At 41.0% G+C, this 27599-nt stretch overlaps 1 protein-coding gene across 1 annotated transcript in view; it reads left to right on the plus strand.

Moving 5' to 3' along the window:
- Positions 1–10559: 10559 nt before the first annotated feature.
- The window catches only part of Topbp1 (DNA topoisomerase II binding protein 1), a 50838-nt gene continuing 33798 nt past the window's right edge, over positions 10560–27599 (plus strand). The window contains exons 1-9 of the mRNA XM_036192658.1: positions 10560–10753; positions 11492–11582; positions 14459–14593; positions 16233–16376; positions 17924–18105; positions 19708–19904; positions 22452–22634; positions 25199–25365; positions 27334–27497. Of these exons, the coding sequence (XP_036048551.1) occupies positions 11499–11582; positions 14459–14593; positions 16233–16376; positions 17924–18105; positions 19708–19904; positions 22452–22634; positions 25199–25365; positions 27334–27497 (1256 nt within the window). The 5' untranslated portion in view covers positions 10560–10753; positions 11492–11498. The remainder of the gene's footprint in view (positions 10754–11491; positions 11583–14458; positions 14594–16232; positions 16377–17923; positions 18106–19707; positions 19905–22451; positions 22635–25198; positions 25366–27333; positions 27498–27599) is intronic.

Consider the following 27599-nt stretch of genomic DNA (forward strand, 5'->3'; position numbering starts at 1 on the left):
TGATTAGTGTTGCCAGAGTTCTATTTTATTAATTTAAAAGCACACATAAATCGGGTTTGGGGACATGCTCAGTGGAGAGAGCACTTATTATTCTTGCAGAGGACCCAGGTTTGGTTCCCAGCACTCATATCAAACAGCCCACAAGTGTAGCCAGGGTTCTCCTGTCCCCCTGGTTCCGAGTAAACACATAGAGGCTTATATTAATTATAAACTGTTTGGTCTATGGCTCAGGCTTTTTATTAGCTAGCTCTTTCATCTTAAATTAACCCATTTCTATTAATCTATGTTTTGCCACGTGGCTGTGGCGTTACCGGTCTGCTGACATGGTGCTCCATGGGCGGTGGACTGGTGTCTCACATCAACAGAATTCTAAGTTATTAAAACATTTAAATGCCATATTCTGTAGGTCTATGTATGTATCATATATACAAAATATCCTAAACAGAGGTAGAACATATATACAGTATGACAAATATAATTTTACATTTTTATTAATATACAAAATATTTCAAACAGGAGTAGGAACATATGTACAATATGACATACAGTTTTGGATTTGTATCAATATACAAATTATCTTAAACAGCAATAGAAAAATAATTTCACATTTGTATCAATATACAAGAGTCCATACCAATGCAAATTATCTAAAGCTGATAGTTACTGATTAGTTTACAAGTAGATACAATAATCTACCTTATTATCCTATCCCATCTATTCCCCTTTTTTCTTATTCAAAAGAGTATCCTGAGTCTAAACTTTATAGTTTTACCCCTAACCCTAATACAATTTATAACCAACCCCTAACAGATGACAATTATCCATAACTCTGAGAAAACAAAACCTTTTGGGAGAGGGCGTGTCGTTTTCTTAAAATTGCTTCCTGCTGTCTAGGGGGCAACAGTACCTCTGTGGGATCCTGTAGGAAAAGTAAAACAATGGTGAAGTCTCACCAGGACTAGTTGTAACATTTGTAGCCAGTCTCAGAGCAATCGGTAAAGCTTCTCTGAAGTTCTGGCTAGAGGTGTAAGATGATGGATTATTTTAGCCACCTTGAAACAGTCCTGAACAGTTCCTAGTCCAGAGATGATCTATGAGTTGGTGTTTGTATGCTCAATGTCATCATTATGAACCAGGTAGAATCGTTGTGGGGCCCCATCTTGCTTCTGGAAAGTTATTGTTAATTGTGGAAAATTTGAACATTATTAATATCAAAATGGAAAGTTTAAATTTTAAGATGGCATGATATGTAAAGAAAGGCCCTAAAGAATCAAGAATAAGCATGGAGAGATATAAAATCTTGACAACAATAGTCTCTACATTATTGGCTTTATTCTGTCCCACACCAAGTGGCTCTTCTGATATGAGACAGAATCTCTTAATTTTTTTCTTTTAACAATATGCTTGGGTTTAGAGGAGAAAGCCACATTCCAACTCCAAAATGAACTTGATTTATAATTAATTGAGTCAGGACTACAACTTTTCTAGAAGTAAGAGATATTGATGTTTAGGCAGTGAGATATTATCCTGTAGAGTATATTGGTACAATAGGTCCGATTATTTTTTTGTTTGTAAATTTTTATGGGTATCCTTCCCTTCTTTTTTAGATGTCCAAGGCCTTTTGACTTCTTGAAGATGGGTATTTCTATTATCCTGAAAAGACAACAAACAGAACCCTGCCCCGACCCTTATTTCATGAGTTTTCCTTACAACTTGTAGAACTGTCACATTGGTGGATGAGCTATCACCTCTCCTTATCAAGAGGTTTCTATTGTTCAAATTGAATTTTTATTATTTTTGGTGGTATCTATAGCTTTTCTTCTTCTGTGGAAACAAAAGCTAACCCCCTTCCCCAACATAGCGCATATCCTGGTTTCCATTCTGAGGTCCCGCATCTTTGAAGTACACAGGCTGATTTAGCTCAGCTTTTGTTTGTTTGGTTGGTTTTTTGTTTTTCTATTGGCCATTGTCTCTCTGCAGCTGTTATTCCTTTCTCATCAGCATTAAGAAAATTCAAGGTTAATAAGGTATTATCTTTGGAGGTTTTTGTTCCCCCTTTCTGTTTATAAAGCATTTCTTTTAAAGTGGGACTGAGTGGCTGCAGGACACAGGAAAACTTCCAGCTACACACAAGTGCCTGTAACTCCAGTTCTAGAGAATCCAATGCCGTCTTCTGTCCTCCACAGCATTTATCTGCACTCACATAGTGTAAAATTCAAACAGGCACACACACATATATGTAAATAGAAATAAAATAAATATTTAAAACAATAGCCCCTACACACACATACACACACACACACACACACACACACACACACACACACACACACGAAAAAAATTTGTGGCTATGTTGATTTTTCTGTATTGTATACTCACTCATGTTATTTCATTGATTTTTGCTTTATTGACTATCTTTGAATTTTATCCTTTCTCTAGTTTTCTTTTTTTTTTTTTTTTGCGGGGGAGGTCACAGGGTCTTGCTATGCACTCAGTCTGGCTTGGAACTTTCTGTTTTCCTGATTTAATCCTGCTTTGAAGAAGTAACCTTCAATATTCTAATCCTGGATGGGATTATGGTACCTGACTATGATGCCTGATATAGAACTCAAACATTTATCAAAAAGGTGAATAAATGCACATCAATGTCCCAAAAGTAGGTTGAGCAATTTCTTTTGCGGGCCTGTAAGCAAAAAACACATAGGCCCATGGGTGACCATTCTTCCTAGAGTTAATGATCCACCTAAAGCTAATACACTCCAAATCCATAAGGGCCAAAGTACCTGCTGACCTGAGGAGAACATGCTCTGAAAATGACTCACGTCCAGGGACAAACTCATATAGCAAAGGACAGACATCCAAAGGGCTAAAGTCACCTCATGGGCACAGGCTGTCAGTCATCAAATGGAAGGTCAGAAAAGCTGGACATTATGGCTTGTGTCTGTAATTGCAGTACTTGGGAGGCAAGAGAATTAGGAGTTCAAAGGCAGCCTTGACTACATAGTAAGTTGGAGGCCAGCCTGGGCTCCAAAAAATGCCAAACAAACAAAAACAAAATCTGGAAAGTTAAAAGAAAAAACAGTTTTGAAGATTTTGTGCCAAGGGTGATCTTTGGGCATGTGTTGTTTCTGTGTACCAGGCACTATGATAAATGTTTTCTTAATGTTAATTTGTGATAAGAGTATAAGTAGCATTTGACTTTTTTTTTTCCATCCGGGAGGAAAGGGAAGCAGAGAGGTTAAGTAATATTTCCAAGGTCCAATGAGCAGTATGTCAAAGTGAGCACGTCCTTCCACAGTTCATGTTTTTGCACTTGTGGTCTTGGGTATTTGTCCCAGGAACAATTTTACATCCTAGCTCTAACTAACTCTAGTCCTAAAGGAAACCTGTTTCACAAGTTGCTGTGGAATACTGGCTTTTATTTAATCTCCAGAAATCCTCCTATCGTCCAGCTTGAATTAAGCCAAGATTATCATTTCTGAACGCATGCAGTCCCTGAGAACTAACAGCAACCAATTCAGAAAACGTTACATTGGCACCAGCTGCCATAAGATTTGCCAAAACCTCAGCGGTTTAATGGAGCAGTAGAGTTCTTACTAATGTATAGCTTAGCTGACAGCCATGATGGTGATTCATGGGGGTGGAATCCTCTAAAAAGTATGACATTTAAAAAAAATGAATGTGGTGGCTGGAGAGATGGCTCAGAGGTTAAGAGCACTGGCTGTTCTTCCAGAGGTCCTGAGTTCAATTCCCAGCAACCACATGGTGGCTCACAACCATCTACAATGAGAGATCTGGTGCCCTCTTCTGGCCTGCAGGCTGAACACTCACTGTATACATAATAAAAAAAAAATTAATGTGTGTGTGTCTGTACAACTTGTGAGAGTTCGTTCTCTCCCTCCAATCTATGGGTCTGGGGATTGAACTCAGATTATCGGGCTTGGCAACAAGTTGCCCTGATTTATACCTATTGAGCCAACTCACTAGTCCCAGCTCCTCCATTTTTAGCATGCATCAGTGTGTTATCTAGACTAAATAAAAATGTGGGAGGTGATGCAAGATGTTTTTATGGAGCTGGAAATGATAAACATGACTCCTATATGTGTACTATTGGCCATAATCCAGTCATATGGCCTTCATTTAGACCAGTTATTCTCAACCAATGGGCTGTGACCCCTGTAGGGGTCAAACAATCCTTTCACAGGGGTTGCACATCAGATATTTGCATTATGATTCATAGTAGTAACAAAATGACAGTTATGAAGTAGTAATGAAACCAATGTTATGGTTGGTGGTCAGCACAGCATGAGGAACTGTATTGAACAGTCACCGTATTAGAAAGGTTAAGAACCACTGACTGAGATGTAAACTGGATTCACATTGCTTATTACCATCAAAAGTCCCTGCTAGCTTACTTAGGAAGTGAGTTTTCAGTTCCCTTTTCTAGTCACATCTGCACTCTATAGAAACGGAGTCCCTGGCTGACAATCTCTTTCCGGCTCAGCACAATGTCATGAAATAGAAGCTGCTGTGTAGTAATTTCCTCTGTATTGAAATAGTCCTCCTGTAGGATGCAGGGTGTTCATGAAACTTAGGAGTCTCAGAAAATGTACAAGACTCACGAAGCCCCTCCACATGATAACATAAGCATTTAGCAATTGCTAGGGAGGAAGAGGCTCCTTGTGTTGCCTGCAAGTTGACCAGTAAGCTCCGGTGGGTTCATGAGTCATCACAATGGTGGGGTGGACCTTTCAGTGGTTCATCATCTGCCTTTGAGTTGACTGAGTTTCTGCAAATAACCCCAAGTTTATCAGGCTAATTTGGGTGCATTCATTTCTTTGATCACCCCTTTCTGGGATAAATAGACTTTTTCTTTTTTCCTTGTTCACATTTCTCTGGGAATAGGCACAGAAAAAGAGCACAGGTCTTGGATCTTTGTTTTAGTTCAGGACCCCCTGAAAGAAAAAAAAAAAAGACAACAAATTTTTTTTTTTTTAAAGGCATGGTCTCCTATAAGCCCAGGCTGCCTTTGAACTCACTATGACACTGGATTTCTGTTCCTTCTTCCTCCACCTCCAAGTGCTGGGACCGCAGGTATGTACCACCACAGAGGTTTAAGCGATGCTTTGAGTTGAATCTGGGCTTTGTGCATGCTAGGCTACCAACTTGGTATACCCCCAGCCTTCAAACATACTTTTAACATGAGATTTGTGGGTTTTTTGTTTTTGTTTTTGTTTCGTTTTGTTTTGTTTTTTGTTTTTTGTTTTTTTTTTGAGACAGGGTTTCTCTGCATAGTTCTGGCTGTCCTGGAATTCACTCTGTAGACCAGGCTGGCCTCAGACTCCGAGATCTGCCTGCCTTTGCCTCCTGAATGGTGGGATTAAAGGTGTCTGCCACCATGAGATTTTTCTAGTGGTTAATTTGGTAAGTAAAGGACCATAGGTTTAAAAAAAAAATGGGGAAATGTGACAGGAAGAGGAACGGCGTCCAAACAATGTGTTAACAAGACAATTGCCACTGTCAAGACTGAGGCTTAACTCCACTGCGGAAACTATAGGAACCAGAATAAGTAATCACATCCAAGGGGCACACAGATAAAGGTTTTATACACCTCCCTGGCAGCTATTTCCCATGGGTCATACATCCTCCAGACGTCTGCTTTGTCGGGCAGACAGCACCACAGACCCCTCATGCCAGAGAACACCTCCGTGCAAAGACACACATTTCCTGACATGTGTGAGAAGACTGTGGTGGTCCAAATGAGAAAGGCCTCTCACAGTGTTGGGCATTTGGACAATTGGTCCCCTGTTGGTGGTTGTGTTAACTAGTTTTCTGTCTTGTTGAGACAAATCAGAGTCCTTTGGGAAAAGGGAATCCCGGTTGAGAAAGTGCCTTCACCAGGTTCTCTTGTGGTCCATGTTCTTGACTGATGATTGATGTAGGAGGGCCTAGCTCACTGGGGCTGGTGCTCCTGGGCGCTATAAGAAAACAGGCTGATATACCATATTGGGGCCAGACCTAGGTCTTCCCTCCTGCATCAAGGCTGAGGCAGGCATTGCACCATAGGGAATGGGGCTACCCAAGGGAGACCTTACTCTCTATGAGGAAGGGATGGAAGTGGGATGGGAGTGGGGGAGAGCGGGAGAAGAGGAGGGAGGGGGAACAGGGGGCTGGTATATAAAAGGAAAGAAAATCTTTTTTTAATAAAAAATATATTAAAAAATAAAAATTGGGTTGGGGATTTAGCTCAGTGGTAGAGCACTTGCCTAGCAAGCATAAGGCCCTGGGTTCGATCCTCAGCTCAAAATAAATAAATAAATAAATAAATAAAAACAATTAAAATTTAAAAAGCAGGAAAACAGGCTGAGTAAGTCACAAGGAGCAAGCCAGTAAGCAGCATCTCTTCATGGCATCATCAGCTTCTGCCTCCAGTTCCTGCCTTGAATTCTTGGCCTGGCTTTCCTGAATGATGGGCTACAAGTGGTATGATTAAACAAACCTTTTCTTCTCCGAGTTGCTTTTGGTCATGGTGTTTTATCACAGCAATAGAAACCCTAAAAAATGGTGGTGCTGTTGGGGGTGGTTTAAGTGGTGTACTGTTAAGGGCCAGATTGACTGAGGCTTGCCCTGAGGCCCTGGTGTACTGAAAAGGAACTCACTTGGCAGGCTCAGTAATGCCCTGGGGCCAGGACCATAAGGAGATCTGTGGCTTCAATTCCTGAACCCAACTCTTCCCACTGTATGGGACTATGGTTATCAGTCCAAGGCCATTGTGTACTCGGTCTGTAATGTTCTTGAGATACCCTGTGTTCCCCTTGTGCAATACTGTTTGATTAGCTTCCTGTTGACTTCATCCCTTGGTATGACAGTTTCTGTGAACTTCATCCCATTTCTTCCCTGGAAATAGTATGTAAGATTCTGTACTTTTTAATAAACTTGCTTGGCATAAGCCATAGCTTGTGTGAAACCTCTTGACCCCAGATTTTCTATCTTTTTTATCTTCTCATCTAATGGCCACCTCCCACTTAGGATACTGTCACTCAAGAATGACCTGTTGGTCCAGGTCAATGCAGTCATGCTTGGACGAAGTATGTCACTGGGGGTTGGACTTTAAGAATAAAAAGACTTGCCTACTTGCAGTTTGCTCTGTCTTGTGTTCATAGTTCAAGGTGTGAGTTCTCAGCTGCCAGCTGCCATGCTGTTCCCACCATTATGGACTCTAACCCTCTGAAACCATAAGTGCAAATAAATTCCTTTTGTAAATTGCCTTGTTTCTAATGTTTTATGCTGTTCCCACCATTATGGACTCTAACCCTCTGGAACCATAAGTGCAAATAAATTCCTTTTGTAAATTGCCTTGTTTCTAGTGTTTTGTCGCAGGTAACAGAAAAGTAACGCAGGGAGTAAGCATGGATCAATCGTGGTGACTCACTATCGTGTCTAAGCACTTGCTAGCCTGAGACGGGAGGAATAGCATTGGTTCAAGGCCAGCCTGGGCTACATAATGAATTCCCACCCAGCCTGGCTATGGAGTGAGGCTGTTAACCACACACCTACAAAAAAAAAAAAAAAAAAAAAAAAACAGAGTGAAGAAGAAAAGGAGGAGAAGGGAGATCTGGAGGAGGGGGGGAGGAGGAAGAGGGGGAAGAGGAAGAGGAGGAGGAGGAGAAGGAGAAGAAGAAGAAGAAGAAGAAGAAGAAGAAGAAGAAGAAGAAGAAGAAGAAGAAGAAGAAGAAAGAACATTAGGGTCTTGTCCATGGTCTCTTCCAGAATCCAAAAATAACAAAGACTGAAGCTATGGTTTGTTGCAAGGATATACTTCACTTTTTACTCAGCTCAGAAAAGGGGCCCTTACTCGTCAACCATAGTTTTCCTACAGACATAGGTTGTAGTAGTCATTACTCAAAAACCTCTCAGATTTCCCTTTTTAGGACCTGGATGCAATCAGCTTTTCCAACAATACAACACCTCACATTTTTGGATTTTAAAACTTTAACTTAGTTATTGCAAAGAAGCCTTTCTTTTCTGAGTGCGTCCCCTTCTTATAATACCCACTTAAGCACAGCCAGGAGCAATCCACACCTGCTCCTGGCATTCTACTCTACAGCCTTGTTCCTGGGGCTCACATAATCAGTAGGCTGTGCTCTACGTCCCGGCTGGCTGAAGCCATCAGTTTAAGTAGATGCTAGGCCACCCAAAGTTAGCTCTGTAGCAACAGAAGCTGTTTGCTAAGTTCACTGGTATTTATACATATTCACTTAGAACACTGGGAGTTTAAATATAAAACCCCGTAAGTAAAACAAACTCCTTTTAGCCTTCTATTTTAAAGTTTTTATTGTGTATGTGCATTCAAAAGAGCATGTATGGATGGAAGTCAATAGTCATCTTCAGGTATCTTTGCCTATCACTGTCTCCTTTATTTTTTGAGACAAGTGTCCTGCTTGGTTTTTTGGTGTTGCTGTCAACTTAACACAAGTTAGAGTTATCTGTGAAAGAGGAATCTGGACTGAGAATTGTCTGTAGACAGGTCTGAAAGGCATTTTCTTGATTCATAATTGATATGGAAGGGCCCAGCCCACTGTGGGTGGTGCTACCTCAGGGCAGGTGGTCCTAGGTGGTCTAAGAATGCAGGCTGCCCTGTAAGCCATGGGGAGTAAGGCAGTAATCCTGTTGTCCTTGGCCTCTGCTTCAGTTCCTGCCCCAACTTCCCTCAGTCCTTGGTGGGCTATCAAGTGTCTTATAGATAGGATGGCAGCTTCAGGACAAAAGCGCATTTTAACCATGAACTGTGGCTTTTTTCAGCTCTAATAACTGGAAGCAAAGTCTCATGCATCTCAGGATACTTCCTGCTTAGTTAGGACACATGCAGTTTAATATGGTGCTGGAGATGGAACCTAGAGATTTGTGTATGCTAGGTAAGCACTCTACCAATTAAGCTATATCCTTAGCCCCTCAACTCTAATACTTTAAAAAAGTATTCTTCCCCTGTGAGCTTGTGTTACTAATTGCCATTCATCTTCGTTAATGAAAAAATGTAATGATACTTTTAAAGCAACCACAGGGATGGGATTTTATACTGAGGGCAAGAGTTTGGGCTCAACCCTGAATATTGTGTACTTAAAGAGTAGAGTTGGGTGGTGGCTAATAATTCAGCATTTTATCGGTATTTAGTCTTAGTGACATTTAAGAAGTAACATGAGAAGGGGGTTGTAGTTAGAACCTAGGAGGATTTTTTGTTTGTTTTGTTTTTCGAAACAGGGTTTCTCTGTGTAGCTTTGGCACCTTTCCTGGAACTCACTCTAGACCAGGTGGGTCTCAAACTCACAGAGATCCGCCTGCCTCTGCCTCCCAAGTGCTGGGATTAAAGGCGTACACCACCACCACAGGCCGGCTCCTAAGAGGATTCTATTTTTTTTTTTTTGCCAGAGCTGAGGATCGAACCCAGGGCCTTGCGCTCAAGTGCTCTACCACTGAGCTAAATCCCCAACCCTCCTAAGAGGATTCTTAAAGCAGACAGGCCAGAGTGGTCAGACATCGCCTGGAGAAGAGACATCAGTTATCAAGAGTGGAGGGATCTCACTGGATTGTACAACGAAGTACACAGGTATGCTTAGAACCTACAATTTGGCTAAGTTAAGATTCTTTGTCACAAGATACCAAAAATACACATCAGAGAAAACACGTCTTCTTTAATAAACGGTGTGGGGAAAACCCGATAGTCCTATGTAGAAGAATGAAACTAGATCCTTCTCTCTTATCCTGCACAAAAATTAACTCAGAATGGATCAACGACCTTAACGTCAGACTTGAAACTCTGAAACAAAAATAGGCAAGGACTTTCTGAATTGGGATGGCCCTTGTTGCTCAGGAAATAATATCAACAACCGACAAATGAATGGGATCGCATGAAGTTAAAAGGCTCTGTATAGCAAAGGAAACAGTTAATTGAATGAAGTATACAGAATGAGAGAAAATCTTTGCCAGCTACACACCTTAGAGAGGATATCTAGAACATACAAATAAAAAGTCTGAACACGGAAATCAAAAAACCCAAGCGATAAATGAGCGTGTCTTTCACCACCCTGCCTTCTTTCCGTTACAATTTTTGGCCGTGGTAAGGAGTTCTTACAGAGGAGAGAAACTCAATCAGACGAATCAGAAAGACCTTGACCTAACCTAATTCTCTCACTTGCAAGCTGCGAGATAACGAACCTATCACTTCACTTCCCTTGGCCTTAATTGGAACACTTCAAAGTGGAGCAGCCGCTATTAGCTTAAGGAGTGTTTTCCCGTGCACTGCCCGGCACGCTGGGGAGCATTTGCCGCGGGACCCCGAGGCCCGCCCGTGGCCTTACTTCTGCACGTTCTGGACTTCTGCTGCTCGGCCTCTCGGCCTGCAGCCGCTCGTCCCTAGCCTTCAGTTCCCGCCGGGCCCAGACTGCAGAAAACAAAGCATAGGATCACCAAGCTCCTCCCGGCAGACGTCGGGTGGAACGCCCCCTTCCGAGGGCTCCACTTCCCATCGCTGGCCCTGGTGACGTCACTTCCTCCGGAAGAGGTGTTGCGTCCGCAAGGTTGGCGCGAAAGTCGGTTCCCGGCTTTGGCGCTTCCGGGTTCTGCTGCGTTAGCTTGGTGCTGGGGGCGCCGCCGGGGGGCGGGGGCTGCGCGCCGGGCTGGCGCCCGACCCCAGCCGCCGTCCTGCTGGCCGCGCGCCCCCCGACTTGGTGCCCGTGGGCCCTCAGGCTCCACCGAGGTAAGCGAGCGCCCGCTCCTCCCGGCCCGGCTGGGCGCCCGGCGTCTCTTGTGGCCTTGGCGGCCCTAGTAACCGGCGGGTGGGCCTCAGACACCCGGGAAGCCGCGGCCTGGACGTTCCACGAGCCCACCCTTTCCCTGGGAGCTGGGGACAGTCGCGTGGGCCCTTCGGGCGAGCGTGCATGATCTTCCACAGGCGCTGCTGGCGTTTCAAGTCCGTTGATTTAGGAGCAAATCTTGCGGGCCGTGGGTACCAGCAGCCGCAGCCGCCCTCTCCGTCGTCTTTAAGTCCAGTGCAAGTTAATGTCATTTCACTGAGGGGCCCACACCAAGGGCCTCACTCTATTCAGTCAGGAACGTTAATTTTCCTCTCTGATTTGCAAGGATTCGTGTTGCCCCTCCTCAGCCTTCGACCTTGCCCACATTCTGGGGTCTTTTGCAAACATCTTGAATGAATTCATGGGCAAAGCCAGATGTCTATTTCTTAGGCACTTTTGCATGCAGAAGAAAATAGTTGATTTGCAGGCCAGGCTGTGGTGGTGCACGCTTTTAATCCCATCTCTAAGAGGCAGAGGCAGGCGGATCTCTTGAGTTCGAGGCCATCCTGTCTACAGATAGCCAGAGCCACATAGAGAAACCCTGTCTCAAAAAAAAAAAAAAAAAAAAAGTTGATTTGATTTGAACATTTAATTTCCTACCTAATTTATTTTTGTTCTTATTGACTGCCTTATTCTCACAGTTCAGCAATGTCCGGAAATGACCAAGAACCGTTTTTTGTGAAGTTTTTAAAGTCTTCAGACAATTCAGAAAGTTTTTTTAAAGCTCTTGAGGTAAGAATAATTGGATATGTCTTATTTGATGATGTGAGCTCATTTTTCATGTTTTAAAAGTTTTTCATTTGTTGGATTTTATATCTTAGAAGTTGTTATTTTAATGAAATTTTGCTACAGCATGTGGTTAATACAGATATATCATTGTTACTTAATTTTTAGCTAATGTAAGTATACCATTATGTATTTTGGAGGGGAATGTTGAATGTTGACCTGCAGTTCTGTGTGTGTGTATCTGCATTTATGTCTCGTCAAGGTTAATATGGTTGTAGTGCACAGAATCAGAGGTGGAGAAGAATGTTATGGAATGCTAAAGAAGTCATGTAGGTCCTTAGGTGCTGGTGTGAAGCCTGACTTTTAGTGAAGGGGATTTTATCTCCGTGCATCATATACATAATGGTACATAGAATTCAAAAACAAGAACAAAAAACCTGCTTCTCTTAAGGCTATGCACTAGTGTCAATCCCCTCTTGTGTGAATTGGGATGTGGAAAACAGCAATTATTCATCCTAAAAGAAATAGAAGAGAAATTCTGGACAGCTATCTACACAACCTGGCTGTTTTGTTATTTAGTTCTACCCAGAGGCCTAAGGAGAAAATAGAAAGCACCTACTACGTTTCAGTGATCCTCTTAGCAAATCAACTCTTTCACTTTTTCCTCAGTATTCGCTGTGCCCACGGCCTTGCATTAGGTACATTAGGAGATGCTTGCAGACAAGATACATCATTAAACATTCGTGTGTGTGTGTGTGTGTGTGTGTGTGTGTGTGTGTGTGTGTTTGTGTGTGTCCATCCATCTGTCTGTGTCCATGTCCCTGTGTGCCTGTACCTGCATGCCGTAGTGCATGTGTGGAGGTCAGAGGACAACTTAAAGGATTGGATCTCCTACCATGAGGTCCTCATGATTGAACTCAGGTTCTCGGGCTGAATGGCAAGCACCTCAGGTAACTGCTGAGCCATCTAAGTGGCTCAAAACATTGATTCTTACAGGGAAGAAATAAAAATATGCATATTTCTAAACCACCAATGTTCTTTTCCTTAATAAAACAGATCAAGGGCTAGAGGAAGTGTGTTTTAGAAAGCAGGAAAGCATTTTAGAAAATGTGAGAGTGGTGTTTAGTGGTATAGTATTTGTGTGGTGTGCATAAAACCCTGGTTTTGGTCCTCAGTACTGCAAAACCCACCATGATCACAAAAGGTATCTTTGAGGAAGTGACATTTAAGCAGACCTGACTGAAGAATTACTTCAGGTGAAAACCCAAAAGAAGAGTCTTCCCTGTACCAGGGCCCAGGGAGAAGCTCTAAGTGAGGGCATTAGCCTGTTCCAGGTATAGGGTATGGATGGGGCTGACTGGAATTAGCCAGGGAGGTAGACAGAAAAGAGAAGTCTGGGGAGATAGGTGAGGGCTAAGTTTTATGGGTTTGAAAACTCATAAGAAATGAAGATTGGGTCTGAGCCCGAGACCTTTCTTTTGGCCAGAGCAGTCAGTTTGCCATCATGACAAACACAAAGGGAAAGAGGAGAGGTACCTGGGATATGTTCTCTAGGTATTTTTTCAGAAACATGGAGTTGGGGACTGGAGATAAGGCTGAGGTCCCAGCCTTCATGTCAGCTAGCACACAACTGCTTTTAACTATAGCTCCAGGAATCCGAATTTCTTGTCTAGCCTCTGAGGGCATCTGCACATGTATAGTTGACATACACACTTAAGTTTGTTTTTAAATAAAAAGAAAACACGGAATTGTTTCTTTACCATGGGTTGGATTGAATCTGGGTTTTGTTCATTCTTCACAAATGTTACTGTGGCAAATTTAGAGGATCAGTCTACAGCATCGCTTACCGTGCTGTTGACCTTGTAAACAACCAAGTTAAGGGCAAGATTCTTGCTAAAAGGATGTGTTCGTAAAGCTTGGCATTGATGGCGCACGCCTGTAATCCCAGCACTTGGGAGGCAGGGGCAGGCGGATCTCTGTAAGTTCGAGGCCAGCCTGGTCTACAGAGCTAGTCCAGGACAGGCTACAAAGAAACCCTGTCTCGAAAAACCAAAAAAAAAAAAAAAAAAAAAAAAAAAAGTATAAAAGGATGTGTTCATAGAGAGCACTCTTAAAGAAACAGCTTCCTGGGACCAGTGAAGGAAACCTATCAGCCAAAAAAAAAGGAAGCCAAAGAGAAAGATACTAGGGTTGAATCTCCAGCCTACTCCACCCAAAGAAAACACTGAGAACTAATGGGAAGAAGCTGGTACTGCCAGAGCAGTTCCCTGTGATTTCATGGCTTAATGTACAAAACAGAAGCAAAAGACCTGAACTACTAAAGATGTACATTTTATTCTGAGTATGGTGGAAAGTCATTAGAGAGCTTTGAACAAAGAGTAGCATGATGTGAATGTTTTGTGTTGGAGGCATCGTATATGTGTATATGTTAAGTGCCTGCCTGTGTGTGCACATGTGGATGATAGAGGTTGATGTCTGGTGTGTTAGTTGCATTCCATCTTATTTTTTGAGACAGGGTTTCTCACTATTGTAAAGCTCAGTGATTTGCTAGGCTGGCTGACCAGGAACCCCCTGGAATCCTGTCCCTGCCTCCCAGTGTTGGGATTCCAAGTACATTCCTCCACACCAGGCTTTTTACATGGGTGCTGGGGATCCAAACTCAGATAGATACCCATGCTTGTACAGCTAGCGTTTTACCCACTGAGCCATCTTTCACTAATTTCTGTGTGAAGAATAGATTTGAGAGAGGAGACCCATCCAGAGGTGTCTGCAGTGGTTTAGGTGAGAAATAATGCTGTAACAAGGAAAGGGCTGAATTTGAAATGGGTTCTTAAGAGTTGGTAGGAAGTAACTTCTGTTACATTCTTCATTTTCTCTTTCAGTCAATAAAGGAATTACAATCAGAAGATTATCTTCAGATTATTACAGAAGAAGAAGCGTTGAAGATAAAGGAGAATGACAGGTCACTTTATATCTGTGACCGTTTCAGTGGGGCTGTTTTTGATCACCTTAAACAGGTTTGCTGTTTCTAAGATACTTACTTGGTGATGGTTTTGCTGCTGCTTCCTCACTCTTTTTTACATGTAGTGTGTGTGTGTGTGTGTGTGTGTGTGTGTGTGTGTGTGTGTGTGTGTGTGTGGTGCTGGAAATTACCTGGTCTCATTGCTTCATGAATTCTTTACTGATCATGAGTACTATGAGTACATTGGGATTCTAAACTCCTTTATTGGCTGATGCTTTGTATGAAAAGCATACTTGAATGTTTCTCAGTTGTTATAGCATTAGATTATTGCATTAAGATCATATTTCTTGGGGCTGGAGAGATGGCCTAGTGGTTGAGAGCACATACTGTTCTTCAAGGGACCTGAATTTGATTCCAAGCACTATGTCAGATACTCACAACTGCTTGTAATGCCAGCTTCAGGAGGATTCAGTATCTCCAACCTCCCAAATGTACCTGCACAAAATGTGTGTATACCTACATATAGACACACTGCATATGATTAAAAATAATAAAAATATTTTTATTATTTTATATATTGTAGACGAATTTCTGAGCAGTCTTATTAAGTAAAGTACACGGAGCCAAATACAGGGGTGAAAGCCTTAGAGATCAGGGAAATAGTGAGAGCCACCAACCAACTTACCTCACCAGCTCTGTAGCTCCCAAAATGCCACGACTTCCTGCCTACCCCAGCTTTTTGCCTTGCTGGTCTACTCTCTCATTGGCTCTTAGCCCAGCTACCTCACTTCCTTGTTACTGCCTATCTGTACAGACCTCTAGGTCTCTGGTTGGTACTGGGATTAAAGGGAGTGTGTCACCACTCTTGGTTCTGTTCCCTTGTGTGACCTTGAACACCCAGAGACTCTGCCTGCCAAGTGATCTGGATTAAGGGCGTGTGCTACCACTGCCTGACTTTTGTGTTTGCTTAAAACGGCTTGCTATTTCCTCTGATCTCCAGGCAAATTTTATTTATTAACATACAAATAACATATCACCACTGTATATAAGGGTTTTTACCTACATGCATGTTGGTGTACCACTTGCATTCCTGATGCCCTTGGAGGTCAGAAGAGGGCATTGGGTCCCCTGGAACTGGAGTTATAAATGATTATGAACCATAATGATGTGGGGGCTAGGAATTGAACCCAGATCCTCTGGAAGAGCAGTCAGTGCTCTTAACTACTGAGCCCTAAAATAAAAAAAATAAAAAAGATTAAGTTTGTTTTAGATACTGAAATTTTAGGCAGTGGTGGCACCACTCAGGAGGCAGAGATAGGTGGATCTCTAGGAATGAGTTTGGGCCAGCCTGGTCAAGGACCAGTTCTAGGACAGCCAAGGCTACCCAGAGAAACCCTGTCTTGAAACACCCCATCCCAACCCACCCAAAAAAAGAAAGACATTTTGACAGCAGTTATGAATGAAGGGCTTTTGTGGTTTTGTTTTTGAGTGTGTGTGTGTGTGTGTGTGTGTGTGTGTGTGTTAATTTAATGCTCATTGTGTCTGAGAAATTATGTGATGGTGGTTTTTTTTCCTTCCTTCCTTCCTTCTATCAATTGGTGGTTTCTGCAGTAGTGTCAGCCTCTATGAATAACTGGTAAATGTTCCAAAATTTAGTTTTGTGATGTTGGTGATCTTTTCCCTAATTTTTATAGCTTGGCTGCAGAATTGTTGGTCCTCAGGTAGTCACATTTTGTATGCGCCACCAGCAGTGTGTCCCAAGAGCTGAGCATCCGGTTTACAATATGATTATGTCCAATATAACTGTCTCTTGTACAAGCCTGGATAGAGACAAAAGGGTAAGTCCTGAGAGGAGCAGTGCTGGCTCCAGACCTGATCTTCCCGGGCTGGGCGGTCACTTAGAGACCAGTGCACACATGGTTTTACCACTTCACAGACAGCAGGCATGGTTCCCAGTGGGTTTGGTTTTGTTTTGAGATTATAATATAATTATATTATTTCTTCATTCCCTTTCCTTCATATCCTCCTGTATACCCCTCCTTGCTCTCTTTCAAATTCATGACTTCTGTTTTTCATTTTTGTTATATGCATATATGTATATACGTATGTATTCCTAAATGTTACATGTATAGTTTTAGAACTGACCATTTGGTATTAGATAACCAGTTGGTGTGCCCTTCCCTGGGGAAAGTAGAATATATTTTATAGAAAAGCTGGTTAATTGGAGTATTTTGTTTTGATTTAAAAGAAAATTCACTTTTTCTTCTACAGTCAGTAAGGTTGGTTTTGAATCAAATTTTCCAGCACAGAAAATCTTTAAAGAAAGGATTCTGACCTGGGTGTAGTGGTTCATGCCTTTAATCTCAACTTTTGAAAGGCAGAGTAATGTGTTCCAGGTCAGCCAGGGCTACATATAGTAAGGCTCTGTCTCAAAGAAATAAAAGAGAAGAAAAAGAAGAAAGGCTAGCTAGGCATAGTGACTCACACCTATAATCTCAGGACTTGTAAGCCTGAGGCAAGAGGACTTCTTCAAGTTTGAGGTTAGCCTGGGCTACATAGGTCAGCCTACTTCAGAAAACAGAAAAAGCCACACAGAGCATATTTTTGTATAGTACATAGAAATATGAATATAGCATTTAAAAAATGTAATGAGAAACAACATAGTTTTAAATTATGGAGTTTGAAAGAATTAATACAGTCACTTTTTAATGGTGATAATTCTGTCTGAAAATGTGTCTCTAGGTGACTGTCATTGAGTGTACTTAAACTTAAGAAAGCTATGATGTTACTAGCAATATTAATCCATAAGACCACATTGTTATAAATGTTGGTTGATTAAAGTATTGTTAAGCAGTACAGTTATTTTCAGGTTTTTTTGTTTTTTTTTTAGGGAGAAGGCTATGGATTAAGCCCAGAGCCTTGTGCATGGTAGGCAAGCATTCTACTACTGAGCTACATTACCAGCTTACAAATTTTAAATTTAAAATTAATACACATCTTTTCAAAAATAATGTGGTTAGCTGTTTAATTTTTTTTAGTGGTAAAAACATTGGTATAGTCAGGCTAGCAACAATAAAAGATACTTATGGGGGGCTGGAGAGATGGCTCAGCAGTTAAGAGCACTTGTCTGTTCTTACAGAGGACCTGGGTTTGGTTCCCAGCACCCACATGGTAACTCACAACCATCTGTAACTCCAGTTCCAAGGGATCTGATTCCCTCTTCTGACATCCAAGGGCACCAGGCATACACATAGTACATAGACACATATACAGGCAAAACATTCATACATACAAATTTTATAAAAAATTATGGGATTTTTTTTTTTTTTTAAATAGAAGAGCTATTGTTTTCTTTCTCATTAATATATTTTCTTTGGGTCTATAGGAAGAAGTTCATAAATATGTACAGATGATGGGTGGACGAGTGTACAGAGACCTTAATGTGTCAGTCACTCACCTTATTGCAGGAGAAGTTGGGAGCAAAAAATATCTAGTTGCTGCTAATCTGAAGAAACCCATTTTGCTTCCTTCTTGGATAAAAACACTTTGGGAGAAGTCACAGGAGAAGTAAGACATATTTGTATGCTTTGCATATTTGAGAAAATGATACATTTCGGTTAATTTGGCATATGCTTGGTTTTTCCTGGGGAAGCTTTATAGTATCATCTCTGAGTTTATTACTAAGAAACAAAAATGGGGTCATTGTTCATTTCTCTAGTGACAGTAGGAGAACAGAGTCTATAGGTGCTTACTGTCACAGGATGCCACTATCAAGGAAGACAAGCTGTAGATTCAGCGCAAGCGAGAGGGCAAATGCTTTGATAGTGAAATTCTGCAGCAAATGTGTCTAAAATAATTGAGGAAATCAGTTTGACTTTTGTGTTGCACTATGCAATACTGTGCTCCAGTGTTAAAATGGAGACTAAATTAGCTACTTTGGCGGTTCTGTTCCCTTCTGTGGGGTGGAGGGAAGAAGAGATAAGATTGAATATATGTAGATGTGAGCCATTGGCTGAGATGTGATCACTCATTGTAAATTGAGCCTATTTTATGGCCTGGACATTAGATGTATGTAGGGATCAGAACAGGACAGTAGTTTCCTTTATGGAGTTTGGAGGTATAATTATGTTTTCCCTAAAATTTGGTTTATAGTTATAAGTCCAGGTATTGGAAATATATCAGCATTCTGTGGCATTTTTCTGCACTTTTTTCGACACCATTCAGCATATACTCAGTATGTTTCCTACCTAGTACTAGCCTGATGAAATTAACTAATCTATCTATTGTGGCAACGAAATAGCTGTGATAATTTTGTTGTACTTTGCCAGAAATCATTACTTTTACCTATCAATGCTGCGCGGTGGTGGCACACACTACTGGTCTACAAAATGAGTTCTAGAACAAGCTCCAAAAGCTAAACAGAGAAACCCTGTCTCAAAAAACCAAAAAAAGAATAATGGAAGAGCCAGTGGTGGTGATGGTGTATACCTTTAATCCCAGCACCTGGGAGGCAGAGACATACAGTTCTCTGTGAGTTCGAGGCCAGCCTGGTCTACAGAATGAGTTCCAGAACAGCCAAGGATACACAGAGAAACCCTGTCTCGAGCCCACCCACCTATCCCCCCCCCCCAAAAAAAAAAAAAGGAATAATGGAAGAATTTAAGTGTATTTTATATCAGGCATCCAGTGAACACTAGGTTTTTAAGTGGAGAGTCAGTCTTACAATTCTGCCAAGTGCTCCCCATTTATTAGCAAGGACTTAGGGTTGATAGTGATTTCTTTGAGAAGGTCTTCAGACTGTTGCTGAAATACAGATTTTTTTTTAAAGATTTATTTATTTATTATGTATACAGTATTCTGCCTGCGTGTATCCCTGCAAACCAGAAGAGGGCACCAAATCTCATTATAGATGGTTGTGAGCCACCATGTGGTTGCTGGGAATTGAACTCAGGACCTTTGGAAGAGCAGTCGGTCCTCTTAATCACTGAGCCATCTGCAGCCCTGAAATACAGATTTTTATAGAGACATGGAAGTGAGCTAGATGAGCAGTTAGTGTAATCCTCAATGTAAATCCTAAAAATAAAAAATGAACAAGGAAAGCAATGATATTTAAAACTATCTGAATATTCATTGTGTTTAATTTTCCTTTTTATCATTTATTTTCTCCAGGAAAATAACCAGACACACTGACATAAACATGGAAGACTTTAAGTGTCCTATTTTTCTTGGTTGCATTATCTGTGTGACTGGCTTAAATGGTGTACACAGAAAGACAGTTCAGCAACTCACAGCTAAGCATGGAGGCCAGTACATGGGGCAGCTGAAGATGAATGAGTGTACACACCTCATTGTGCAGGAACCAAAAGGTAAGGCTGCTTTAGAAGCCATCAAGTGTGGAATTCCTGTTTTCCCACTTTAAATCTTTGTAGACCACCTTGTGCTTCTGACATGTCATTGCCCTAGTTTATCTGGTTTTTAACCCCCTAAATTCTTGCAAAAAGATAGTTTGGGTCACAGTCTAGAAAAATTAAGCAGCCGTCCTTGTGTTTATTCAGGACATGAAATAAGTATAAAATATCAAAAGCTTTTAGTGATGTTTCATCACCTGACTTTTAGACCTTGACTGACTCCACAATTAACCAAATAATTAACCAAGTAATGGATGACAAGAAAGCTAAATGTATAACTAAGTGCTGTTTCTTTCTTGTAACTAACTTCAGAGGCTTGATTAGGTATTTAACTTAGTGGGATGAATTGATTTGACTTAGTAATTAGGATTAGAGTCGAGGCGGGACTTTGGTAAGGATGGAACCCAGGGCCTTAAACATGTTAGACAAGTGTTCTAACACTGTACCCATTCCCAACTTGTCTATGAACTAAAATTTCTAACTTCAAGATATACTGTACAGATTATGAGGTAAGCAAAAGTATAAAAAAAAGTTACTGATGAGAATTCTTTAAAATTACCATGTTTTTTGATATTTCAAGAACTTTATTCTGGGGAATGGTTTTACTAATTCTGCTGAAATCCATACAAATGAATGAAAAGATTTGATGGGTTTTGTTAACTCCTATTGTATTTGTATTTTTACTAAGCTACCTTGATAAGAAGTAGCATTATTAGTTAGTTGATTATTGTCATTTGGTCAGGAGATTGGTACAGCAATGATGACTGGATGGTTGCTGTGGCTTTTATCAATCTGTATTATCTTGAGGTAGGAGAGATTGAGCCTAGGGTCTTGTTTATGCTAAGCAAGTACTCTTCCATTGAGCTATGACCCTAGTCCTTTTGTTAATTTCTGCTGGAGACAGATGTTATCAAGGTTACCAGGCTGGCCTTAGATTTGTGATCTTCCTGTCTTATATCCTGAGGAGCTGGGATATAGTCTTGTACCAACAGGCCTTGCTCCATTGACTATGGAGGGGGTCATAGGTGGTGGAGGCAGGGTGATCAAGAGTTTAAGGCTAGCCTGGGCTTCATGGTCTGTCTCAAAAAAAACCAAAAATCAAAATACAAACAGAAAAACACAACAAAAAAGGAAAAAGAGCTGGGCGGTGGTGGCGCACGCCTTTAATCCCAACACTGGGAGGCAGAGTCAGGCAGATCTTTGTGAGTTCGAGGCCAGCCTAGTCTATGGAGCAAGCTCCAGGAAAGGCGCAAAGCTACATAGAGAAACCCTGTCTCGAAAAACAAAAAAAAAAAAAAAAAAAAAGTAAAAACAAAACAAAAATGTCAAAATATCCTTTGGCATTACATACTGACTTTAGTTTTTCTGTGATACTAATTAAAAATACATTGTTAAAGTTCTTTACTGGAAAAAATTTCAAATCTCCCTGTTCTTGACTTTGGCACTTGTACAGTCTAGTTAAAGATACTTTTTTTTTTTTTTTTTTTTTTTTGGAGCTGAGGATTGAACCCAGGGCCTAGCACTTGCAAAGTGCTCTACCACTGAGCTAAATCCCCAACCCTTGATAGTATTTATTATATTGCATACACTTACAGTGTCTGCAGTAATATTATGTGGGTGTAGTTTTGGTGCCTTTTCTGAAACTCACTCTGTAGACCAGACTGGCTTTGAACTCACAGGGATCTGCCTGCCTCTGCCTCCTGAGTGCTGGGATTAAAGGCGTGCGCCACCACTGCCCGGCATCTGTTCTTATATAATGTGGAGCGTGGTGGTGGTGGTGGTGGTGGTGGTGGTGGTGGTGGTGGTGGTGGTGGTGGTGGTGGTGGTGTAGGTGGTGTAGTAGTACATCTTCAATCCCATCACTTAGGAGGCAGAGACAGGTGGATTTTGGGCCAGCCAAGCTTACATAGTGAGGCCCTGTCTCCAAAGGGGGTTGACTGGAAAGATGGCTCAGTGGTTAAGAGCACTGGCTGCTCTTTCAGAGGACCCTGGTCTGATTGCCAGCATTCACACATCGGCTCACAACTGGCTATAATAATTCCAGTCCGAGGGGGAATCCAAGGCCCTCTTCTAACCTCCTTGGGCATTGGGCATGTGAGTAGTGCACAGACATAGATGCACATTTGACAAAACACCAGATTGATTAGAAAACCATTATTTATATTTTATTTATTCATTCATTCATTTACTCATTTATTTGTTTAGGGTTGTGGTTTTGTTGTTGTTTTGAGGCAGGGTTTCTCTGTATAGCCCTAGCTGTCCCAGGACTTGCTCTATACACCAGGCTGGCCTCAAACTCAGATCCCTCTGCCTCTACCTCCAAGTGCTGGGATTAAAGGCATGTGCTACCACTGCCCAGAAAATGAGTAATTTTTTTAAGGTAAAAGTGATTACTGATCATCTTTAATCATTACTTTTGTTTCAGTTAAGTTTTAAAAAAGACTTTACTATGAACTAACATATAATCTAAATATTTCTCTATTTCTCTTGTAATGAACACAACAGGACAAAAATATGAATGTGCCAAGAGATGGAATGTGCACTGTGTGACCCTGCAGTGGTTTCATGACAGTATTGAGAAAGGCTTTTGTCAAGATGAATCTATATACAAGGCTGAACCCAGAGCAGAAGTAAAGACAGTGCCTGATACTTCAACTCCCACTGCTCAGAGTAGTGCAGCAGCCGAAAGTAAGTCTCCTCAAGATGAAAATAAACAAGTGTTTGTCCACATGGTAATTGATGTATTGGACTGGGGATGTAGTTTGATGGGAAAGCTTTTGTCTTCTGAATGCAAGCCTGGGGTCTTAGTCCTAGGAAAAATTGAAGAAGTTGATTTGCTGAAAGGACCGTTGAAATATAGTATGAACTTTCTATTTTCTTCCTGTGCCTCTGGGTAGAACTAAATAACAAAATAGCCAGGTTGTGTAGAAAGTGGTGCAGAACTTCTTTTGTGTTCCTTTTAGAATGAGGAATTGTGCTGTTGGTTGTTTTTACTCTTTGCTCTTTTGGAGGCCCTGCCACCCAGCTCCCAAATAAACACACATAGAGGCTTATTCTTTCTTATAAATGCCTGGCCTTCGTTTGGCTTGTTTCTTGCCAGTTTTTCTTAACTTTAAATTATCCCATCTACCTTTTGCCTCTGGGCTTTTACTTTTCTCTATTTCTGTATATCTTTTCTTTCCTTCTTATTCCATGTTTGACTGAGTGGCTGTGTGGCGGGCTCCTCAAGTCCTCCTCCTTTTCTCATTCCTTGATCTTGTTTCTCTCTTTTTCTCCTTCTATTTATTCTCTTCCCCATCTATCCTTTCTCCTGCCTTGCTATTGGCCGGTCAGCTCTTTATTAAACCAATCAAGTGTTTTAGACAGGCAAAGTAACACAGCTTCAGAGTCAAAATGCAACAAAAAAGAATGCAACACATCTTTGCATCATTAAGCAAATGTTCCACAGCATAAACAAATGTAACACATCTTAAAATAATATTCCACAACAGGATTGATTTCTTCTATATCTTAATTCACACAAGAGGGGAATGAAGGATACCAGTGAAGCTGGGCGGTGGTGGCAGCACATGCCTTTAATTCCAGCACTCAGGAGGCAGAGGCAGGCGGATCTCTTTGAGTTTGAGGCCAGCTTGGTCTACGGAGTGAGTTCCAGGACTGTTACACAGAGAAAACATATCTTGAAAAGCCTCCTTCCTGCCCCCCCCCCAAAAAAAAAAAGAAGAAGAAAAGAAAAAAAAGCTAGAAGTGAATAAATAGCCTTTGGAGGAATGGGTTTTTCTGTTTGGTGGGTTGGTTGTTTTCAAGAAAGGTTCTCTCTGTGTAGCCCTGGATGTCCTAGAACTCCCTCTATAGACCAGGCTGGCCTGGACCTTAGAGATCTGTTTGCTTCTGTCTCCTGGGTGCTGGGATTAAAGAAATGTACAACCACGCCTGGCAAGAAATGATATTTTGAAATATTCCGTGTATTAGTATGTGTATGATATGTAGGAGTATGTGCATGCCTGCTACAACACAGCCTGTGGAGATTAAAGAACATCTGTGGCCAGGCAGTGGTGGCGAATCCCTTTAATCTCAGCACTTGGGATGGAGGCAGAGGCAGGCGGATCTTTGTGAGTTCAAGGCCAGCCTGGTCTACAGTGAGTTCCAGGACAGCCAGGGCTGTTACACAAAGAAACACTGTCTTGGGAAGAAAACAAAACAAAAAAAACAGTGTGAAATTGGCACTCTTTACCTTTATGTGAGTTGGGTTCTGAGGATTGAACTTATGTTATCAGGCTTTCATATGCCAACTGCTTTATCCCATGAGCCATCTTGACAGCCCAGGGGATTATTTTTATAACTTTGCTGAGTCATGTACTAATATATGTTTTCTTTTCTTTCATTTTTAAGTTTTTCAAGATAGGAGTTCTCTGTAGCCCTGGCTGTCCTGGTACTCACTCAGTATACCAGGCTGGCCTCCAATTCAGAGATCCACCTGTCTCTCCCTCCTAAGAACTGGGATTAAAGGCAAATGCCACCATGACCAGCCTATATTTTCTTTATTGATATACTGTGATGGTTATAGATTATCATTACATAATTCAGGGTGTGTTGTTTGTTTGTTTTGGTTTAGCATGGTAGCACTCCTGGATAAGACTTGGGAGGCTTAAGCAGGAGAATTGCCATGAGTTCCAGGTTGAGAACCATTTGTGTAGATCATAGAAAGACCCTATCTCAAAAATGAAACAGAACCAAAAATTTCATGGTATAGCAGGTAAAGTGTTTTGATGTGAAAACTGGACATCCTCAATCCCTAGAGCCCAGAAAAGGTGGAAGGAGCGAACCAACTCCACAGCCTTGTTCTTTGACCTCCATGGGAGTTCTGTGACAGCCGTGCACCTACACCCACACACCATACACACAATAATCTCTTTATTTTAGAAATACCATTTAGCAAAACTGTCAATAATTTTTTTCCAAATGCAATAATCTTGTACCTTAAGGCCAGCAACTGCATTTTTATGGGGTATAAGCCACTTTAAAGAAACATTACTTATTTTCACTTTAATAATGAAAGAGACTTAATTTTACTTTTCATACTTTGTTACCAAGATTTCAGTAAAAAAAAAAAAAAAAAAAAAAAAAAAAAAAACCTCTGAATCTTTGTAATTTGTTCATACCCCTTTGACTGTAGGAAAAGATCATTTGTAAGGAAGCATGTAATGACTTGTTGAACCTCATGAATTTATCATTTATTTTTATATATGTAGGTCGTACTCTGGCAGATGTCAGCCATATATCCAACATAAATGGCAGCTGTGTGAATGAAACAATGTTCAGTTCAACTACTAGCAAACTTGAATGTACACTTGAAAACCTGGAAAATCTGGACATCAGTGTGTTTCAAGCACCTGAAGATTTGCTAGATGGCTGTCGGGTATGTCTATTGTATAATATTCAGTAAATGCTAATAATCTTTAGCCCTGAGTTTAGAGTCAGCTGGGGCTACAGTGTGGCTCAGACATACACACACCCTCAGCCTGACTCTGAAGACCCCTCTTAGTTGGACTTGCTGAACGTAAACAAACTCTCTAGAAGTAGAAGGCCGGCACTCACTGTGCTCATACTGTGCCTGTGAGTCTGTGCCTCAGATGTACCTTCATCTGTTATACATCAAAGTTCATTTTACTCAACTCTGCTCTGAAATCTTACCAGTTACATTAAAACATTTCACTTGTAGTTATCGTTTATTGTTTGTAATATATTAATACCACTAATCATTTCATGTTACATTATGTTATTTAAAATATCACTTAATTCCCAGTAATAACTAAAATGGCTATTATCTTGAGGGTAATACTTAGAAGATTCAGATCCTTTTTTAGGGCCATGCGGGTGAAAGTGCTTTTTGCTAAGCCCAACAACCTGAGCTTAGTCCTCAGTACCCCATGTGGTGGAAGGAGTGAGCCCAATCCCACAAATTACCCTGACACGTGCATGTGGTTTGCCCACACACAAGAAATAAATGTAAATTTAAAATAATAATAAAATGCTTTCCCAGAGTCCTAGTCATCATTACTGTCACCTTAAAGTCTGCCTTCTTGAGAGTGTCCGAGTTCTTGGGGTAAGTTCCCAGCAATAGAAGGAAGAAGATTTGATTTATAAATTATTTCTCTGTTCAGTTACTCTTGGGTTTTTAAGATGATTTTTAGTGTGTGCATATAAGATCTGTGATGGAAACATCGTATCTCGTAGACCCACATACTTACTTCATAGAGTGCTATTAGTAGGATGATTAGGCCATGCATTCATTCTCAGAGCAGGCAAAGTTAAATTGTGTTTTGTTATTATTAAGGGCCAATTATCCTTCTAAGATTTATCAACTTACTGGTGGGGCAAAAAGGCACTTTGTGTAATTTTTTTCTCAAGTCTTAGAATGTACTTCTAATTCTAATGTGACTTTGAATTTTTCTTTCCATGTAGGAAGCATTTGATTCTTAATTTTTGTTAGGATTTATTCTAGTAATAGTGATGATTTGGGACATATGGAAATAGAATGTCAGTTTTTGAACTTTTTGAAAAATGAAAGTGAAAAAAAATTATATAGATTAATTGGCTTAAACATACACCTTTATAGTTAAAATCCCTGTGTGCATATTTCTTCAAATCATTGTGCTCAGCTCTTTGACTTTATGTTTTTGTTGAAATCAACTAGATAGAAATTTCAGGAAAGATAAATATTACATTTACAAGAATTCATCTATTTACAACTTGAGAAGCTGTCTGTTGAAATCTGGTCTTTTTTTTTTTGTAAATTTACATATACAGTGTTCGGCCTGCATGTTTGCCTGAATGCCAGAAGAGGGCACCAGATCTCATTATAGATGGTTGTGAGCCACCATGTTGCTGGGAATTGAACTCAGGTCCTCTGGAAGAGCAGTCAGTGTTCTTAACCTCTGAGCCATTTCTCCGGCCCGAAGTCTGGTCTTCTAATTCATTTGAGGCTTCAATCCTCCTTCAGGTTTCTACTGAAAGATGCCAGTGTTGAGGGACTATAAACAGATGTTTAAAAATATCAGTTTCAGGCTGAGGAGATGGCTAGGTGGGTCAGGTACTTGCTATGAAAGCAGGGGGGCTAGAATTTGGATCCCCAGCACTCATGTAAAAGCTGTGAGTGATGATGTCCAGCACTGTGTGTGTGTATGTGGGGGGAAGATAAATAGATTGAGGGGATTTGCTAGCTGCCAGTTATGAGTGTATGTGCATTAATTTCAGGGTATATTTCACTCCTTACATATCCCAAAATATGTGTAAAGTGTCTTATTTACACATAGTGGATATAGAATTCTTGCAAATTTGTTTCTGTTGAATATGTTAATCCAAAGCACATCTTCTTTGTTTGCAGATATACCTCTGTGGTTTTAGTGGCAGAAAACTAGATAAGCTGAGAAGGCTTATTAACAGTGGTGGTGGAGTTCGATTTAATCAGCTTAATGAAGATGTAACTCATGTAATTGTGGGAGATTATGAGGATGACCTGAGGCAGTTTTGGAGCAAATCATCCCACAGGTCCTGTCAGTCTTTAATTCAGACCACTTTGTACTGGAATGATTTGGGTTAAGTTTGCATGTCTGTGCAGCTGTGGGAATGCATGGTAAGAGGGGTAATGGT

Source organism: Onychomys torridus, chromosome 7 (genome assembly GCF_903995425.1).
Source record: "Onychomys torridus chromosome 7, mOncTor1.1, whole genome shotgun sequence".
Lineage (NCBI taxonomy): Eukaryota > Metazoa > Chordata > Mammalia > Rodentia > Cricetidae > Onychomys > Onychomys torridus.